The 20,427-nt window shown below is 40.2% G+C and overlaps 1 protein-coding gene and 1 long non-coding RNA gene across 7 annotated transcripts in view; one reads left to right on the forward strand and one right to left on the reverse strand.

The window, feature by feature from the left end:
* The window catches only part of LOC136364340 (uncharacterized), a 148,459-nt gene that overhangs the window by 75,079 nt on the left and 52,953 nt on the right, over window positions 1–20,427 (forward strand). The gene's annotated exons all lie outside the window — the stretch shown is intronic.
* The window catches only part of FAM13C (family with sequence similarity 13 member C), a 114,551-nt gene that overhangs the window by 6,488 nt on the left and 87,636 nt on the right, over window positions 1–20,427 (reverse strand). For 4 of the 6 annotated variants that reach the window (XM_066324228.1, XM_066324226.1, XM_066324225.1 and 1 more), the window contains 6 exons: window positions 15,304–15,454; window positions 14,862–14,927; window positions 9,596–9,806; window positions 8,504–8,642; window positions 7,091–7,172; window positions 5,078–5,289 (listed from right to left, as the gene is read on the reverse strand). In XM_066324228.1, coding sequence (XP_066180325.1) covers window positions 5,078–5,289; window positions 7,091–7,172; window positions 8,504–8,642; window positions 9,596–9,806; window positions 14,862–14,927; window positions 15,304–15,454 — 861 coding nt within the window. The remainder of the gene's footprint in view (window positions 1–5,077; window positions 5,290–7,090; window positions 7,173–8,503; window positions 8,643–9,595; window positions 9,807–14,861; window positions 14,928–15,303; window positions 15,455–20,427) is intronic. The other 2 variants (XM_066324230.1, XM_066324227.1) reach the window with 1 other exon arrangement.

Consider the following 20,427-nt stretch of genomic DNA (forward strand, 5'->3'; position numbering starts at 1 on the left):
AGGAATTCCTCAGCTGTGAAGACAAATTTTCAAATCATCATCTCACCAATTGTGACATTTTTTGTTTGCCCCTGCATTCAGCAATGAAGTCCCTTAAATGGATTTTAAGTACTAGTTTAAGTCCTGCTGTGTAATAAAGGCAAACACTTCCAACAGGTCATGTAATTTTGTAGTTCACATCTCAGATGGTGCCCTATATAAAACCTTCTTCAGCTGATAAGCATTCTAATCATACATGACAGCAGAGCCAAATCTGCTGTGAATATGTAATCTTTCAGTTTAATCCTCAAATCTGGCACTTTCCAATCATGGAGAGATACAGAGTCACGTTTTATTTTTCTTTAATATCTAACATATAAACCGAATTCATCAGTATCAGGCAATAACATTTATACCTGAAAATTAGTTTGAAATAACTAAAATTATGCTAATTGTGTAACAGTCATCTTAATATACTTAATATACAAAAAATATTGGTTAGAGAAGTTAGATGATTTTTAATTTACCTATCTTTCCATGGCATACTTACAGGTTACAGGTTATTCAAAATATAGTAGGCATTTCTGAAGATTGATTTTTTCCCAAGGCCATTTGCTTTTCTGTCAAATCCTATTTTAAAAGTTATTTATAAGATTGTAAGTCAAGATTTCATGACAAGGGTACAAGTACATATCTGTTTAATAATCTCTTCTTCCCAGATAAACATTAATAATGAATTCTATTTCTGTCTGCACTGAGGTCAATGGGGACTTAGCATGAACTTAGCAAGAAAAGAGTCCAAAATTACATGACATATATTAAGTATGTTTAGCTGTAAAAAATGAGAACAACCACCATTCTAAACAAAATATTCAGAAAGTTGAAAAAATGCATAGAAGGCATTCCTCAACTTTTTAATTATTCATCAAGGAAGAGAAATAGATTTGCCTTGGCTGGTAAGGGATGTAGAACAGAAAGGTTTAGAAATGCAAACCCAACCTGTTATGGTAAACAGCATATTTCTGTTCAAATATTGCAGTATGAATCACTGGTACCAAAAGGTCGTTGATTTTTCGGTGTTGGTGAATAATCAGTGTTTGCATGGGTGGCTGCTGTGGGGAGCTCACAGTGTAACAGGTGAACCAACAGTGAACCATGGAGTTTGGGGCATACACACACAGGGGGCCTCTCTGCAGAAAGCTGATGACAAGGGGGCTTTCAGTGACAACTTGGAGAAATACTTTTACTAATTAGTGACACTCTTCTCATATCAGAGCACCTCATCATTAACTTCAACAGGAGCAAAACCTTTTTTCTTTGATGCTTAAATAGAAAAACAGCACAGAGCCATTACTCAGAACTGCTAATCACATTTTCCTAAAAGGTCTGCAGGAGTTAATTATGCTAAAATCATCTGTCATTCATGTAAAGAGATGAGCAGCTAACAGAATGCTGGAGTATTACAAATCAGCTAATTTGTTTACTTATCACTAGTTCTGCAATTAATACAAGGTTAATTCTTACAAAAACTATTAAGCCTGAAGCATCTGAGTGGTTAGGAAGAAATGGGGTGATCATTAATATTGATTTTACACAAGAGAAACCATCTCAAGGGCTTAGCATTTGAGCTTATTTCATTAGCTCGTTTTATTAGCAATCTCAGGACAGGTTGGTATTCAGCTACATTTGAAATAGCTGATGATTTCAAAATCGGAGAAGGCATCTGGAGTCACAAACTACAGCATTGTCTGAGACATCTTAGGACTGTAGGCTACGTACAGCAGCAGGAGATTCAATGCTAATTAAATAGAATCACTGCTTCATGGCCAAGGAGAATATGAACTGAAGTGGGTCAATGATGAGAAGACAGATACTTAAAGGGAACCAGTCTGAGGAAAGCCTTGGGGGACAGGCTGCAAACATTCAAACAGAAGGCAAAACTTACTTGTGACATATAAAGAAAGAAAAGGAGACTTGACCTAAAGATAAGGGAGTAGTTTGGTTTTCATTACTTGGAACAGAGGCACACAAAATGTTGTATGCAGTTATCTTCCCTGCTAGTCTGTTCTGTTCTCTGCATGCTGATGCCTTCCAGCTTGCTGGTGTTTTTCCAGACCGAAAATACAAATTCAGGGGACAGAAGAACAGACAGCGCAGTGAGGGCTGAGCCTGCCCAGACCCTGTCAAAGGCAGTGCTTTGTTTCCACACAGGCAGAGTCAGGTTCCCAGGGCCTTAGTCTGCCACTTGGGGATGTGTGGTGGCTCATTACAAAGCAGCATTTAACACGAAATTAGAAACAAAAAGTAAAAAGAAAGGCAACAAGTGACATGACACCTCCATAGAGCGGTGCCAGCTGCCGTCAGGCCAGCTCTGAGCTTACCCTGCTGGGAAAGGCTGCTGAGACAGGGCTGGGCACACGGAGCTGCTGCTGCCAGGGACTGAGGCGGCAGGCACAGCCCCAGCCACACAGCACCCAGATTGGATTCCAGGTTGGGAGCTGGGTCTTGGTGGGTTTTTTTTTGTTTTTTTGGGTTTTTTTTTGTTTTTTGTGGGGGTTTGTTTGTTTGTTTGTTTTGTGTTTTTTGTTTTGTTTTGTTTTCTTTTTTGGGGTTTTTGGTTTTTTGGGGGTTTTTTTGAGGGGATTTGGTGCAGCTTCTTGAGTAATATAATTTAAAATGTGTTTATTTGCCTTTTCTCTCTTGAATTCCTACATTCACGCTCTTAATATTTTTTTTTCCTAAAGCCTTGTACCTAAACTCGAGGTGAGCCATTACATAAGTTACCATCTCCCTGCACAAGGAGTTAGTGACACAATTACAGGTGGCCACCCCTTTGTGGGGCACTGAGCCATTCATAGACCAACCCTAATTTTCTCTGCACCTTCTCATTCAATAATTTTACTCACAGGCTTTTTTGCAGGAGGGCGTTTTGTTCTGGAAACCACATTCTGCCGTTTCTTATTCAAATCTTGTGGTCTGTGCTCTTTAGACATACTGGGGTTTTACCCTGCACCTTTCTAAGGACACTCATGCTCTCATTTGTATTTCAGCAGGGCTTTAGAGGTCTTCCACAGCGAATTTCAGGGGGGAACTTGGCAGGCTTTCATGGAAACACTATCATTGGCCAAAATAACTAAATACCACAAAAAAGAAACATTTAGCTGCTATTTAGTTTACTATTAATCTAGCTCAGACCCTAGTGCGGGATCGAAATGTTATATAGAAAACAAAATGTTTCACATAAAATATATCTACAGTAACAGCAAAGTTGTTTGTAGCTGAAATGAAGCCTTTGATCTTTGCTGTTACCGCAGATATCCTGGATTCATTTCACAGCATCAGTGCCACAAACCTCATTCTCCCCCAAAAGGCCAGGATGACTCATAATAAAAATCCAATCTTTTTTAATGTTACACTTAGGGAGCTGCTAAAATGCATCATTTTGAAATAGATCAATTGGATTTCATCTTATTCCTGCTCTGTTCCCCAGCAGTTTTGATAACCATTACCAAGCACCTTTGCTAACATAGAGTTTTTAAAACACAAGTTCTCTCTGCAAGAAAACAAAAAGAAAATGAATAAGATTTTTTAAAAATATTTAAAATATTGGCATTTGTAAACATTTAATTTACATTACTTCCTTGTTTGTGACAATATTTCAAGCCTGCACTGCACTTCATAAATTTAGAAGGTTTTCTGAAAAATTAGAAGACCAAAGAAAAAAACCAAGTGAAAAATGAGTGGGACAGATACTCATACCCAAGTTACTTTTATAAGAAAGTTTTTTGGATTGGATTTCCTCACAGACATCTGTTTTGATGTCATCTGATCTCACTCTGTTAATAAAAACTTAATGACTGAAAATGTTATCCTACAGTTTGCACTGTTAGGATTTTAGAGCTATGTACAGAATAGCATGGTTTTGTTGCCTTTTTTTGTTTTCTGATTATGAAACACTTTTCCCATTTCATTTTTCTTTATAAAAAGTGTAGCATATAAAAAGAAGCAATTAAAAAATCAGTCATGTATGCTGTGCCCAAGAGCTGAGAAGCATGGCATTGTTATGCACAGTCCTGGTTTTTATATAGCAACCAGTTGTTTTAGAACCAAGAATAGAAACAAAACAAAAATTAAAAATTATCTCTGCTGGGTACTCTCTGCTACTGATATCCACTCAGAATAATTTCTTAGTTCTCACATAGTTTAGCGTGTAGTTCTTGAACCTCTCACCCCTTCCCCTTTTCCATTCACCAGCCAAAGTCTAAATGTTACTGTTGACATTTAGATTTTAGGTACCTTTGAGGGCAGAATTTATTGTCTTGCTTGGCTGTAATGGAATCAGGACAGCAATATCCTCTGACAGCAAAAACAGCCTCCCAGAAAAGTGGGGGTTTGGAGGTATGCATTGTTTTAGAGAAACATATGTTGTGCCAGGAATGTGAAGGCACAGCAAAATTTCAATATATGCACTAGTTTTAAAACAAAAACTGATTTTCCAGCCAAGCAGTTATGTTCCATGGAATATTGCTCCTACATTTGGAAGAGTAATTGAGAATATGGAAGAGAAGAGGCAGGGTCAGCACAAACAAGGTACAACAATCACCCCACAAAGTCAGGAGAGCAAAGCAGTCTGGGTGGTTGTGCTGTCCCTGTCACCTGTGACTCTACAGAGGCTTCTGCATTCAGCATTTCTCAGCTGAGAGGGGATCTTTATCATCAAAATACCTTCAGTAATGTTTTTAGTCTCACAGTTTCTGTGGACTCAACGTGCTTGTGCTGCCACCACCGAGGATATTCAGTTCTGGGCACACAGCCTCAAGCCAACAGGTTCCAGCAGTGCCTGGCAAATAATTTCACATGTACATCTCTGAGCAAAAGATGATTAGCACTGCTTGAAAAAGCCTCCTGCACCTCTGCACCTGAGCAATCCTTCTCAGAAGAGTCACTTCTGGAAACTGCCTTAGGGCTCCCACCTCACTAGAGAGAAAGTGCCCTGCAGTGCCAGCGGACAGAGGATGTGCACACCCTGAGCCAGCCACACACCAACCTCTGCCGCAGCTGGGAGGGTTCTGGGGGAACAGCCATGCTTCTTAAATACCTTAATAGTCTCAGGAAGGTTGAAGTGTTGTCTTTTCTCCTTGAGTCGTCTCAACACGCTGTCCATGGTTTCTTCCACTGAGGGAGCTGGTTCCAAGCTTGTGGCCTCCTGTGTGCCAGCCTCTTTAGAGGTCCCACTGACTTCACTGTGCTCGTTTCTTTGGGGTGCTGCGGAGGTGCAGTTTTGTTCTTCTGACATTCTGAGTTTCAGCTCTGAAAGGCAAATTGCATGGCAAGTAAATAGATTGGAAGTATTTGCAAAGCAGTTTCCTCTGACACTGCTAGGAAAAAACAACCCAAAACTTTCCTACTTCTTGCATACAATTATTATCATACCACAGGCATGCAGGAAAGTAATTTTGCTTCACTTTAATGTGTAACATCTTTTGCTTCCTAGAGCAATTTAAGCTGTTCCTCTCCCTTGCAGAGGCCACCCTGCCATGCCAGCCCAGCTGCTCAAGTGGTCCCTGCAAGGAGAAGCAGATTCTTAAATGACTTCCCTTGGCAGAAGAGCACCTGAGCACCCCAGCAGAAGACAGAAGCTTCCCAGTCAGCAGCCTGCCTGGATGTGATAAAGTATTAACTTGACCCCAAGCCAAAGGCCCTGGAGCTCCAGGGACCTGCACAGAGCAAGAAGGAAATTAAATTAAAATCTGAATTAGCTCCCTTAAAACCGGATTTTGTTCCAAGCATAGGCCTGTCTAGTGAAGGACCTTGGGCAAGGCAGGAGACTGATGTCTCCAACTGTGTTAAATTTGTTGAAATCCATGCAGGAACAGTAACATAATTTTTTAGCTGTGACAGTCTGAGGATATAGGCTAGCTTTATGGGGAAAACCAGTAATTTGTAGTAAACCAATAGAGCTAAAAAGGACAGACAAGCCTTGGAAACTTGAGGAAGGATCTACAAGCATTTGAGTGTTTTCCATTTCAATTGTACTTGGCATGTGAACCTCATGAATCTGGCTTCACTTAAAAGCAGTGCCATTTTTCAGGACAATAAAAATCAAGGGTTGTCACAGAATTGAGGCATTTGGGGTGTGAAGGTGAGGCTGGCCTATGGAACCTAGACTCTCTGGACAGGAGAAGCAATGGTTGAGTCAGAGAGAAAATTTTCAGAAAAGTAACCATGCAGATTGGCAATTTCTTCTCATTTGCCCTTCCTGGATTTGAAACACAGAAATCAAGGGGAAATAATAATAGTAATCATCATCATCATCACCATCTAGTAATCATACAGGATAGTACTCCAGGGAGAACTTTCCAGAAGAAATTTCCTGAAAGATGAGTTTCTAATTCTTTATTTAACACAATCACATCCTCTATATCAATGCTATTAACTACATCCAGAATAGAAATGAAAGATAATACCACAATTTATTTAGTAGTGAGAATCCATTTATAACAGGACAAAAAAAAAAAAAAGGATTTAGATAAATTATAAATAGTCTTAAAAAAAAAAATCAATCAGTCTTGGCTACAGACTTCCCAAGGGAAAGCATCTGATACACCCACAGACGTTAATGGAGTGGTATTCAGACAGTCAAGGGCAAAACCTGACCCTCAAGGCCAAATTTATTATCCAGGAAAGATCTGTTTTTATGATCAAAAGAAATTAAATCCTTAGAGATGTGTATCCTCAGTCCTAAAGAAACATTCACACCTACATTTGTGCTATTACAAGGAAACTTCTAACTTCTGTGTTTAAGACACTCATAAAAGTTTTCAGAACAGCATCTCCTTTTGTATGAATGTTACAGCTGTGAGGGGGAGATGATGGTTTTTCCCCCTTCCCCCTTCTAGCCTTGCTATGAAGGTTGAACTGACACACTTTAATCCCTGATTTCGGGCATCAAGGCAAGTCATAGCACATATCCTTCTTGGGAGGCTTACTGTCATGCACTGTGAAAAGCAAGCAGAGCAGTGAGGTTAGAAAACTGACTTTAAAATGTTCCAGGTACACTCCCACTCCCCAAAGCTTCAGCAGCAAAGGGACACAGCACATTATTATGTACCTTTGAGCTGCTTCCGACCTTTGGCCAGAGCATTCATCCACTTCAGAACTTCAGGGTTGGAAGTTTTGTCACCGTGTGAAGGCTGGACCCAAAGGAAAACATAAAGAATGTGAAGGAAGAGAAGGAACTGACAGTTAAAGGATCAAACAGATAAAACCCTGCCCACCCCCAGTGTGCTACAAAATGTCCCTCTGCACTCTATCAGTGTCATGCAGAGCACCTGGCTTGATCATGGCATTAATTTGTCATGGCTTATCTCTCCCCATTGTGACACAGTGCCACAAGGATCTGAGTGCTCTGTCTCTGATCCCAAAAAAAACCACAGCAATGAATGTTTCAGTCTCTGACTAATTAGATAAATAACCTCAATGACTTCAAAAGGATTGATCAAACACCTAATTTTAGTCAAGTTCCTAAGTGATTTCCAGGATGGTAACTGAAGCTCTCTGTCCCTTGCAGGAATCAGCTCTTGCTTTAACACAGGGATTCTCTTGGGGAACAGCATTTTTAAAATTTCAACTGACCTGCTTAATTAATCAAATGAAAAATCCTGTGCAAGAGTGATTTCAAAAGAAACAAACAACAAAGGCTTTGTAGATCAGGGGTTGTTTTGCGTTTAGAAATTGCCTGCAAATTAAAGTGAATTTACACTGAATCTTCAAACCTCAGATATTTTAAATTGCAGAACAGTTTTGCAAAATTAAGCTTCTGAAATTATTTCTTTTCTGGCCATAGTGTGAAAGTTGTTTAGGTGAGAAATTGTGCTCCTAGGAGCATATGATGACTACAGAGCCAAACAGTGCACAAGATTAAGTTTTTGGCCACTAATGGGATTAAAAGGTAATATATCATTTGCTTAATTTTAATATAGTCAGAAAACATCACAAACTTCCCTGTTTCATGTTGTAGAGCTTCTTAGCATCAGGCCTGTTTTGATATTCTTATACTGCACAATTCCCAGCACAATGCTCACCACTGACCTCAAACAACCCCCACAAGTTTTATTTCTCTGATTTTTGCCATCAGCTTCTACTGAGCCCCAGGCTCTGGAGGTTTGCAGGAGTCTGTCTGAATGAAGGAATCTCCACAGCAGAACAAGTTTCCAGGCAAATGACTCCTACAGAGCGAATAAGTAGCTTTTCACCTTTTGCACCATTTTGTTTCACAAGCCTGTCCGCTGTGTTTCACTGATTCACACTTGTCAAAAATGGATATTTTGCAACCAAGGTAATCCAAAGAAAATGTAGAGCCTCAGAACTACTGCATACACTGAAAGATGCTGAAAAGATGTTCACTGAAGTTTTTCCTATTTCATTTTACCACAAATACTCTATCTCACATCGTTTGAATGAGTTCAAATACACTGAGATCCTTGCCTCACTCTTGGAGTACCCTTTTCAATTATTGTCTTACCAGGTATTTTTTTTCTTGCTCAAACTTTTCTTCATACTTCCTAATTTTTCTCTTGAGGCTCTGAAGGTGCTTGGTAAGTTGTGTCACTGTCTGTGGTTCTTTGCAATCTTCACAGCTACACCTAGAAGAACTTCTTGGCCTGCAAAAGCCAAAAGCAAAGTTGTAGGATCTAAGAGCTGGCTCTAATGGACCATGCCTTGTTTGCAGGCACATGTAGCATTTCAGAATTCAGGGCTATTCTATTCCTTCACTGGATAGAGAGAGCTTAATTTTACAAAGTAAGCATAAAATAATTGCTTTTGCTTAAAGGTACCCCTAGAGTATTCTAATGAGTTCACCATCTGTCTTTCATTCTCTCTTTTTTTTAAATTAATTGTGGGATTTCTGAATATATTTCAAAAAATTAATCTAGTAGGCAAAAGCCTGATCCAGTATTTACATTTAACACCCACACCTTTATTCACAAATCTTCCAAGTATAACAGGAGACTGTGGTGACATGATTTTTAAAAGTAAGCTCAGGGAGTTTTTCATTAATGGAAATAAACATTATAATTTTGAAGACAGTTTAGTTTCTGATCATTTAAAATTGCAAGTCAATAGAGCTGATTATTTTCCATATGCAGCTGTAGCCAGAGCTCTGTATATAAGCTTTTTAAAACTTTGATTTCTTTCCGAAATTCACAGCTTGGTTTCTGAAAATCACAAATGTGAACTGTTTGAATGCTTCATGACAGTGTCATCCCTCATCAGTGACTCAAGTATAGCTCAATTTCAGCTGAATTTTTTACTATTATACCTAGATAGCCGTCTCTATCTTGTGTTCACTCACCATTCTAATTACTAACATTTAAAACTGTCCTTACTAACTACAATCAACAAAGATTTCAAAAAATATTGTAGACTGTTATGACTGAGGAAACAGTAGTTCCTATTTCTGGTATTGCAAGTTATCCATGCCAAAACATGCCACAATACAAACATTTGCTTTTTATCACATAGCAACAACTGAAAAAACCCTATGAAGAGTCAAAGGTTGTGAATTGCAGAAAAAGGCTTAAAAATACATAAGAATTAAAATAGATTCTCTTACATCATGAAAGGTTGAGCACTTGGTGGAGAAGGGGCAGACTCTGTGTCTAGGTTAAATCTCTGGCTTTGGCTAAAGATAGAGCAGCGTGGTGACAAGAGAGGATTGTCTCCATCTGTGATGTGATACAGCAGTCGGCTGGTCCCTAGGGAGTGATGCTCCTGCGGGCTGCTCTCCATGTCATTCTGCCAGTCCCTGTGGGCTGGCACAGGCTCTAGAAGGAAAGTATAAATCAGTGAGGATGAGGGTCACTCACAGGGGTTGAGCTACCTAGGTCAATCAAAATTTCTCCTTACAGAAGTATTCCAAGCATAAGTATTCAAAGTGAACAGCAAACAGATCAGCAAAGTGTTGCATGCAGGGTGGACACAGCACTGAGGATGAGAAAATAGAAGTACTGTCACTGGCTTCACATAAACCCTTTTTGAGTTCCATAGGAGGAGGTGGATGGGTGTATTTATAATCTATGAAGTAAAGATGGAGAGTTTCCCAGAATAGAAGCATTGCTTGTATTTTCATAGATCTGTTTGCTTTTGAAAGCCACATTGCTGAAGAAGTTGATGAGTGTCCACAATCAGTTTGATTTTGTGGTTTATCATTTACTCCCTTGGTGAAGGGAAAGGAAGGTCAAAAATATAATATGTCCTGGTGCTAAGAACCTCCAGGGCTGCTAGCAGCATCCTGCAGGATTTTGTTCAGTAACAGTAACATACCCTTGGCTCAAAGAACACAAGATATGAAAATAACAACCACCACCAAGAACATTCAGTTTATTTACTCAAGGTCATGGCCAGTGGCTGCTCCTTGGAGGAGTCATGCTTGTGCTACTGTGTTAGCAGTGTCTGGGACTGTAAATACAAACCTCACTACAGGTGCCTTAAAGGGTAAAATTTGTTTTATAGCGATGGTCAAGCTAGAAAAAGTAGGAATTGATGAACCTCATCACACTGGTTCTGTTTATGGGCAGCATGAAAAATACTGGCACATTGCAGGGCCTACCTAAGGGAACATCAGGGAATCATCTCCACTGTACTCTACCTGAGTACATTGAAGGGAATATTCATTGAATCTGCTTCCTCATCCTCAGTAGTTGAAATGGATGAGGATGATCTAACCCAACCAATCTTGCTATCAGATGATTGGGATTTAATGCAGATTATACTTTCTAGGGAGAAACTCCACAATCTCATAAAAGTTCTTGCCCAAAATTTTTCTCTTTTGCTTTGCTGAAGCAAAATTTGTGCTCTGACCCAGGTTCCCCTACAGCAATTTCCACAGTACATTATATTTTACACCAGCTACATTATTTTCTTTTTTTTTTTTTTCTAAACCCATTAATATATACAGCTCTTTAATTTATATCTATTGCTTTGCATTTCCAGGCAGCATGTGTGTCAATTCTAATCACTATTATATTTGCCATATGTCATGCATTCTAATACATTTCACAGAATCTTTTTATTCAGTGGAAGTCTAAAACTGCACAGAAAAACAACTGTACATGGGTTTACTCACAGAAGAACTGGCAGGTTTAGGTAAATTCTTTTACCTTCATTTTCAGTTTTCTGCTTTGCACATGGGGCATCACATTCCCATGCTGAGCGAGTGTTTTTTTTCAGGATTTGAATGGAGTAACATTTGCAGTACATTTTGTTATTTGTCCTCTTTCCTAACCAATACCAAAACTGCAAATCCCTATTGCTGCATTGTGACAGTGGTGAAAAACCAGCTCTGAATGACACCCTTCAAAAAAAACCCCATATTTCTCTAAAAAATAGTAGATAATGCCTTAAATATAATTTTATTTGGCACTATCTAACTGCTTTTGCTTTACAGACAACAAAAAAATCCTATTGTGTATTGTATAATCACAGTTTGCTGACAAGCAAAAGTTACACATGATTCTCATATTTATAAGCTCATCTACTCTTACCAGCCTCATCAATTATAATTATGTTAAACATGTTCATAATGGAACAATGTAGCTGATTATTAATTCCAACCTTGCATCTTTCTTCTAAGTACTTCACACTCTGCAGGTCAAATTCATCTCTCCAAGATACCAGAGCAACACCCAAATCTCCTAAACCTTGTATGAGGTTCAAATCCTCCAACAAAGACCCCAGGAAGACACCTGGGAGAAGCAATTCCTGGGAAATCATGGACACTGACAACAGGCAGTGACAATGGCTGGAATAACTGATGTTCTGCAAAAAAACAAGTGTTCTCTCTTTTTGGAAAATACTCTTTCCTTACCCTGTAAGATTTTAAAAAATTAATAGCTTTAGTTGAGATTTGATCTGTTGTTGCTGGGTTGTTTTTTTCTGAGTGAGAAGAACCTGGCTTCCCTTGCTTTAATTTCACCATCTTTGAACTTCAAGAAACACATAATCACTGTGAAATAGGTTGACTAAAACAGTTGCACAGTTTTTCATGTTCTGTTATTACAAGGAATAAATTCTCTTATATTAAGTAGCAGTGCCCTCACTGGGGAAGGAAAAATGATGTGATAAAAAAATCAGCCAGTGTGTGTTTGATAGGTGAAGGAAATAACTTTCCAACATTTAAACTCTGATTTCCTGTGGACCTAAAAATGTTTTTCTTGTAGGAGATAGCCTGTGCCAGTGATACACTGTATGGTCACAGACATTTGCTCCTCTTCACATCTACAAGCAGACAATTTTATAGGCCCAGCCAAGCCTTGGAAGTGGAAGAAACGCACACATTCAAGACTAAGCACTCCTGGAAGACAGATGCAAAAGACAAGTAGTGGCTGGTGCAGCTCCAGTGTAAAACCAAACAAAGCTCAAGGAGGTTCTTTTGTTCTGCTAGCAAACAAAAGGGAAACAACCTGCATGATTTTTAATTTGGGAATATTTCCGAAAGGCCAGAGCACTTTCATTTCCTTGGCCTTCTGACAACAAGGTCTGCAAAGCTTGAACCTGGTGCAGCTTTGCTGTGGCCCAAGGAAGGGTTTAGTTCCAACTCTACTAGAGGTGAAATAAAATACTACTAAATTGTCAGAAGTGGTCAGCAAATAATTCGGATTGATTCATTTCGGTGGCACAACTACTAAAAGAGTGGGACATCTCAGGGTGATGACAAGCTCTAACCAGCCCCATTTTACTTAACACTAAAGGCCATCATTCCAGTTCTGTGTAGATCCTAAACAAGACACTAAATATTATCCTAAGAGTGGACCATAAGCTGACCAAACTTCTACCTGTCTTCATGTATCTTGTCTAATTTTAGCCTTTATTTTTGCCAAAACTTGGAATTAAAGCCACCTGCCACCTCTACCCAAGCCAGTGAGTTGCCCCTTAGGACCTATTCCATCCCATCTACTCACTGACAGGAGAACAGCACAGGAATTAAAGCCAAATTCTAGTGTCTGATAATGTGCAGCATGGTTCAGCAGGTGGGCTTCATATGACAAGGTACAAGCCTGTATTTATGCCTGTGACATTCTTCAAGTGGAACAATAATACACAGAAATCTCTTGCATACAAAAAATAATATTCAGATCTAGTGTGTTAAGACATAAACAAATGACATCTGTGAATGCTACCATCAGGATTTTAAATTTAACAGTCCTTCAGAACTTCCTGTAGTTAGGTTCAGCTGATCACTGCTACAGGCACATATTTGATGTAATCTCATATCCAAAAGTTACAGAAATTGCACCTTACTTTTCTATAATTACCTCTTTAAAAACTATCTTAGATATCCCTCACAATTCTTTAGATTCTCAATTTGGCAACTCAGCTTTCACATAATCAAAAGTAAACCAGAAAATGCTGACTTTCCTCAGAGATAAGTTACTGTTCATCCCCTTAAAATTTGCATCCTGGAGCACCCTGTCATTTTACTAGACTGTTGTATCTTCATTCTCCATACACATGATGTGCACTTTGCTAAAATTCATTGACTGGGGTGTGAATGAAAGAAATGTGTTTGTTTTTCCTGATCCACTGAGGAAAGGCTGATAACAAAAGATGGAGCACGTATGGCACATCCTCTAGAAACTTTCTTCCCAGCCTGGTACAAATCCCTGGACTTCCAGCCAAGGTGGAGCTCAAGTAGCCAGTAGTCCCATGTGACAGCTCAATGCCTCAGAAGATTTCAGTAGTCATTTAAGAGACAGAATTAGGATCGGCTCTGTCTGTGCAAAATGGCAAGTCACTAAAAACGCCGCAAACCACAGAGCAGATGTTAACAGAAATGAGGGTACATTAAAACCCATTAATTAGATAAGCTTTAACCAAGGCATGAGTTTGGACTGCTGGAGTGGCAGAGCATGCTCTGAAACTGTGTGAGAGAAATGCTACATCATGCAACATTTCCCCATGTGGCTGCAGAGGGGAAATGGGAGTGGAGAGGGGATTGGAAGCACCATCACTACCAGCATAAATAAAAAGAAAATCTAATCAAAACAGCAAAAAATGATTAAGGGGAACAATTAGAAACCATCCTAAGAATGAGCTATGATACCACCAAAGCAAAATAATACTGGGAGAGGAGGAAAACTCCAGGCTGCCACAAAGGAAAGGAGTCAGTGCAGATTTTGGGTGAGCTGCAGAATGTGCAGCACACAAATGATCCCCATCAAGGTTAGCCCCAGTCCAGGCTCCATAACCATATCCAAGAGCTATTAAGGTATTTGCTTGGCTGGATTAAAGCATCTGTTTTTTTCAAGTAAAACCCAGGACATCTAGCATTTTTAGATTCCTTCATCTTTATAATAATTTGATTTCTACATACATTGTTCCTTGATTTTTCCAATGCCAACCTCAAACTTTGGAATTTTTGAAGTAGAACACTGTAATTTATAATTTTTTTTAATAACTTAATGTTATTTCTTGCTGAAAATGCTGAGCAAGCAGCTCTTAAAATAAGTTCTTCTAAATCCAGATTTTTTCTGATACAGAACATCAATTGCAAAGGGATTACTGACCTACCTGCCTTAATTTGAACCATACATGGCGCACGACTTAGGTATTTGTGTATTCATGTCACTTGTCTGTGAGATGTATTAGTCATCCTGCCTTTGACCTATTTTCCGTGAGCAGTGACTCCTCTTCTATTGAGCATCACGACTCTGCCAGCCCTGTGACTACAAGCCATGAATTGACGAAAATAGTGCTGAGCCTTAGGGCTATTTATTTCCCTTCTGAGGGAAGAGGGAGAGATAACACAAAACCACAGTTTGCCCAGCTGGGTAATAATACAAGATCATGAATGATTAAAATCCACATGCTGTAAAACTCACCTTCGCTATCTCTCTGCTGATGCATTAAATTAAAATCAATAATAGGAGAAATGAAGTGATATTTCTCTGACAAAAAGAATGACAAAAATAGAATTACATGATATGGCAGGTGATTTCACACAATACAGACATAGGAAGTAAAGAGAGAAAATTTACTTGGGGAAGAATAACAGATTAAAACTAAAAATAAAAGAATTGGGATTCTTAAAATCTCTCTGAAAAGGAGAATTCCCTCTCAGAAAACCGGGGGGTTACAGCCGGTAATCTCCGTTCTTTTAGCAGGTATCGCCCCTTTTTACGTTACACAGCGTTTGCAGGAGGAAATGGTGCTTTGCATTAGCTCTGCACTGTTTCCCAGAGGGCTGCAAGCCTGATTTAAAGTGCAAGTCACCAGGATTTTTTATAATTGCAAATGAGAACACATAATGGCACGCTCGCTTACCTCCACAGCCGGCCCCATCGGCGGGCACGCCGCTTTGGGCTGGAGAAGGGGCTGTGTCCTTGGGTGCCGGCAGCTGGGGAGTTTCCTCCTGGGCTGGCAGAAACGCAGAGCACAGATCAGTTTCCAGGGCTTGCAGCTTCAACAAAGAATTCTGCAGACAAAAGCAGAACATTGGGCTGGGTAGAGAACAACAGGGATCAGCAATTGCTCTTCAACTCCCGGAGCCCATGGGCAGCGCCTGCAAAGGGGTGTTCCACTGCCGGCTCCGGGAGGATGGGGAGAGCAAACGCGCACTATTCCACGAGTTTCCTGACTCCTGGGTGTCTGAGTCCCGATTTACATGGATCGTTCACGGCACGTGGGAAAGATGACTTTGTCAGCCGGAGGTGATTTATTCCAGGAAGACAAACTGAGATGGTGTCCCTCTTCTTGGGCTTGAAGCAATACATTAAGGAAGTATTTCATTCATTGGGCTGACATCACGATCTGATGACATTATGTCCCTCCCCATTTACCATTCATAAAAAATCAAATCTCCCTCTCCAGCCTCTGAGTGCAGTACACAGCAGTGAACAAAGAGTTACTGAGAACACGCTCACTCATGGGATTCTTGGGAGAGAGATTTTTTTAATTGGCTGTTTTAGAGAGACTTCATTATGTAGACATGGCTTTTATGTGGGCTGCTGCCGGCTCCACAGGGTAGAAGATCATTTGTGATCTCCTGCAAAGGTAAAATCAGCACATCACTGTCACCGGCTGCAGGCAAATCAGTGACAGGGACAGTTATCTGCCACATCACTCCCAGCCTCTGTGCCATGCGTGGTCCGGCTCCGATTTGAATTTTTAATGCTCCATGCAGTACTGAGCTGCACGATCTGACACAAGCATCTCGCTGTGATGGAAATGCTGTGAAAGCCCTAATCACCATCTGACTGGGCAAAATGAGTCACTCCCCACTTCCCAAGCTTTCAGCTCCCCCATCTCAAGGGAAATACGGCTCACAACGTAAAACAAAACCACACAAGGCTGTCCTAATAACCGCACAGCTGGCACACACAGAATGGACATAGAGCATTAAGTCACTCAAGCGATACATATTCATGAAGGGCATTTTCTGAAGAAAATAATCTGAGTTGCAAAAAAAAAGTTACTCAAATTTATACCCTGAAAATTCTTTTCCCCACTCTGTCAAATACCTGAAACCAATTTATTGATCCATTTAATGAAAAATGAATTGATTTATTGGCCTGGTTTCCTTTGTGTGACAATTCATCACCTACCTGATGAGTAGTTTGATACATCTTTCCATTATTTTCGTTGTAATGCACCTATTTTGTAAACCCAAAGATAACTTAAAAGAAAGAAACTAGGTTGTCTGAGAAGAGCAGGGAAGAATTTCTTCCTTTATCTTTTCATTTTTTTTTATAGGATTCAGGAAAATTATGGAAACCCATTCCTTTTATAGGATTCAGGAAAATTATGGAAACCTTCTCGCCCCTAGAAGTTTTCAGGTGGCAGTGCATTTGCTTGTCAAGGGAAGGGTGTTGACTTGCATCATACATACGGCACTGTTTTAGGAAGTCCTCATTTCCCAGTGACTCTCATCCCAGCTAAAGCCAAACAAAGTGGCTGTGGAATTATCCGAGACAGGCAGAATTTTACAGTCATTAATGTCATCTAGCAAAAGATGACCAAACCAGTTACAAACCAGTGAGGACTCTGATCCCAGCCTAGACCTTACCAGGAGAACAGCTGATGAAAATTAGGGAGAACACAGATGAAACCCATGAGAACGTGCTAATAAGGAAAACATAAGTGAATGTCTGACAAAAGGACTTAACCTTCATGGGCTGTTACTTCAAGCATTTGACAGAAAAAACCCATTTCGAGAAAATACATACACTTTTCATCGTTATTCCTTGTGACACATTATTATTTATGGGAAGTGCAGTGTAAAGGCATTCTCACAGACTACATTGTTAAACATTGTACTTCAGCAACGCTTATACTGTAATTCACCAGCTGCTTTATATTCGGCTGCTCTAAATGATGTTTTTCACCCATCTGGGGAAGGTGGGTGAATAGCAAATTTCCAGCCACTTCCAAAACACTAAAAAAACCCCCATATAACAACAACAACAACAACAATAATAATAATAATACCTTATCTATTTTCATGAGTGTGCCCTTGACAGGTATTTGAGAAAAATACTAAGTAGCTTTGATTGTCTTGATGTTACCAGGGAGATGATAAATCTGGGATGTACTACCAACCCCACCTTACTCCTAAACCACAGGAAAGTGTTATGGCCCAGCCACACTGCACTGTCCAGGAAGAGTCACCACAAATTTACAGGAAACGTGGCAGGAGACACAGGTTAGAGCAAAGGCCAAGCACAAAGGCCAGTACATCTGCCCTGGGGGAGAACCAGCCTGGGCACATGCTGCTCACATCTCTCCCTGTCTCTGGGGCATGCCTGGGCCGCCTCTGCTCATGGCTGGTCAAAGGAAATTGCTAAACATGTTAGAAGCCACTGCAAACAGCTGAAACACACACAGGAAAAAGTTAGGCCACCATCATCAATCTGAGAAAGTCCCTACACGGAAATCCAGTATAGCTGAAGTAATTTAAGCTGTGGCAATCTGTATCAGCTAAGATCTCAGCCCAAATACTTCAGATTTGGTGCTCACTCCAGCTTCACTCTGGTGCCTAGCATGAGTGTTTCTGATGCAGTAATTCCTGATCTGTGCTAATGCAAATGAAAGGACACACTAACATCTCAAATGGATCCATAAATTACCTTGGAAAAATAACCATATTGTTTTCTCTTAAGAAGAGAAAGTTTGAAAAAAAACCCAATTATAATTTTCTTGGACAAAGATTTCTTATCTCTGCTTATGTCCTCTTAAAGCAACTGACAATTCAAAGATCTTGAGCTAAGGCAATTCCACTAGAGAAAAACTATTGCACATTATTACAAATAATGGTAAAATGAAGATATTCATAGGAAGGTGGAGAGAGGAAGAGAAACAGTGTGGTCCTTCTCACCCATTTGTTATTTTTGATAATACTTCAAGAAAACACAGTCACTGAAGTGCCATAACCTTTTCTGCTGGAGAAAGCACAGTACAAAAGGACTGTCACTCCCAGAGGAAGCTCATCTGTAGTGGAGACACCTTCTCTACAACTGAGCCTGGACCCACTGACCATTCCTCCTTCCAACCAGTGATTATTGAACTGAAGAGGGGAGGCCTTGGGGCAAGGAATAACTGAGGTAACGGATAATCTCTTACATCTAGCGATGAATGCCACACACTGTTAAATCCCTGTGGAGAGTGGGACACTGAAAGAACAAATTCTCCCAGTTCATCACCAAAATGCTGTGGCACTGAGAGGCAGTACCCTGACATGGCATGGGGCCATACCCAGCAGCAGCATCAGTGCTGTGGGACGTGTTGGTGTCACCATGTCCAGGGGGCCACAGCCTAACAGGAGACAATGTGACAAGTGAGAGCCCCTGCCCGTAGAAAGAATTTCTTTCCCTGATAAAGCATTACTACTATCAGCATCCTTTGTTTCATTCTCACAGACATGCAAAGGTTTGATAAATTTAAGAACTGAGGGGGAGGGAAAGGTCCCAGGTGTGCCCCAGCCCTGAGCCCTGCCCAGACTTGGTCAGGAGGCTGCAGCAGGGATCAGGAGCAAAGCCCAGGCTCAGTGCTTTTTGCATAAACTGACCCACACACGGTGTTCTTGAATGAAAAGGATGCCTGCACCCTGTGCCTCCCAGACAGCAAGGCAGCTATTCCATTATATCCAGTTTACTGATGGATTTACTGGATTTATGAAATCAGCTGAGACAGAGAAGGAGAATAATCCAAGTTTTCAGCATTTAATAGCCTTTGAGGTGATTCATACTGGAAACAAACTGAGCAAATTTCAACCTTTTCAGCTTTTCCACTCCAAGGAAATTAATGCTTTTATATGTCACACTGGAACAGCGTTTCAGTCTGAGAATTCAGGTTAAAATAAGATAGGCACATTTTCTATGAACATAAATAAATCTCTGCAGTATCCGTTAAGGCAATATTTGTGCTTGGAGGCATATGACATTTTCAATTCAGAATTTCCTTTATGGGGAACAAACAAGCAACAATAAGACAGAACAAGATATGCCCTGGGTCTGCATAATGCCACGGGTGAGCAGTGAAGAGATACACTGTTTTCTCTTCTCCAGAAAGAGAATTTATTTTCTTATGGCACAGGCCCACTTGGGTTTGCAATAGACCTGATACACAAAAAAATTCTAAGATTTTGCAAAAGAAAGCATCAGGTTTTAACCCTTGTTCATTCCTCAGTGGTTATTAACAATTTATTTTAGATTTCTAATCTAATAATTTGCTTTAGTATTTTTCACTGATTTATTTATCACAATATTTTTTCTTCACCTTTAAGGAATCCTTTGCAAGGATTTTGAATGGAGGCTTTCAAGCAGAAGCTTCAGTGAATATTTGCACTGGGGCTTCTCAAAAGAAACAATAACTTCATGCTTTCCCCCAGGGCCTGAGGTGGCTCGACAGGGGCTGAGTGTACTCCCTGTATTGGTCACTGAATGTGCCCTGCTTGTCAGCATTGAGCTTTTCTACAGCGAGCTGCACGACAGTGACACAAAATGCAAAGGAAATAATTCACTGAAGGAGAAGATTAGGTCTGAATTCCTTTAAAAGGACACATTGTGGTCTTCCCCTAATGAAAGTCAGGCATCTATTAATAGACATAGATGTTCTCTGTTTCATTATGGAAACAAAGCTTTCTTTTCCAGAGTTTTTCAGGAATGGGCTTCTCTTCACCCAGCTCTCTTCTCCCACTGCCTCTTTTTGTTGTCTTGGCCTGCACTAGGAAACCCAACTGCTCCCTGTGTAAGTCCTGTGTCCTGCACTGTCCCTGCAGTGTGAGTCCCCAGGGGTGAGAGATGCTTGATAGTGATGTCTTAAGTTTTAGGTTCATGTTTTTCAGATTCTGTGCTGCCCAGGGGTGCAGTTCTGAGCCTCACATTAAGTGTCAGTGAACTCTCTTCACAGAGCAGGGAGACAAAACAAATCCTTTTCCTGATGAAGACCAAG

Source organism: Sylvia atricapilla, chromosome 8 (genome assembly GCF_009819655.1).
Source record: "Sylvia atricapilla isolate bSylAtr1 chromosome 8, bSylAtr1.pri, whole genome shotgun sequence".
NCBI lineage: Eukaryota > Metazoa > Chordata > Aves > Passeriformes > Sylviidae > Sylvia > Sylvia atricapilla.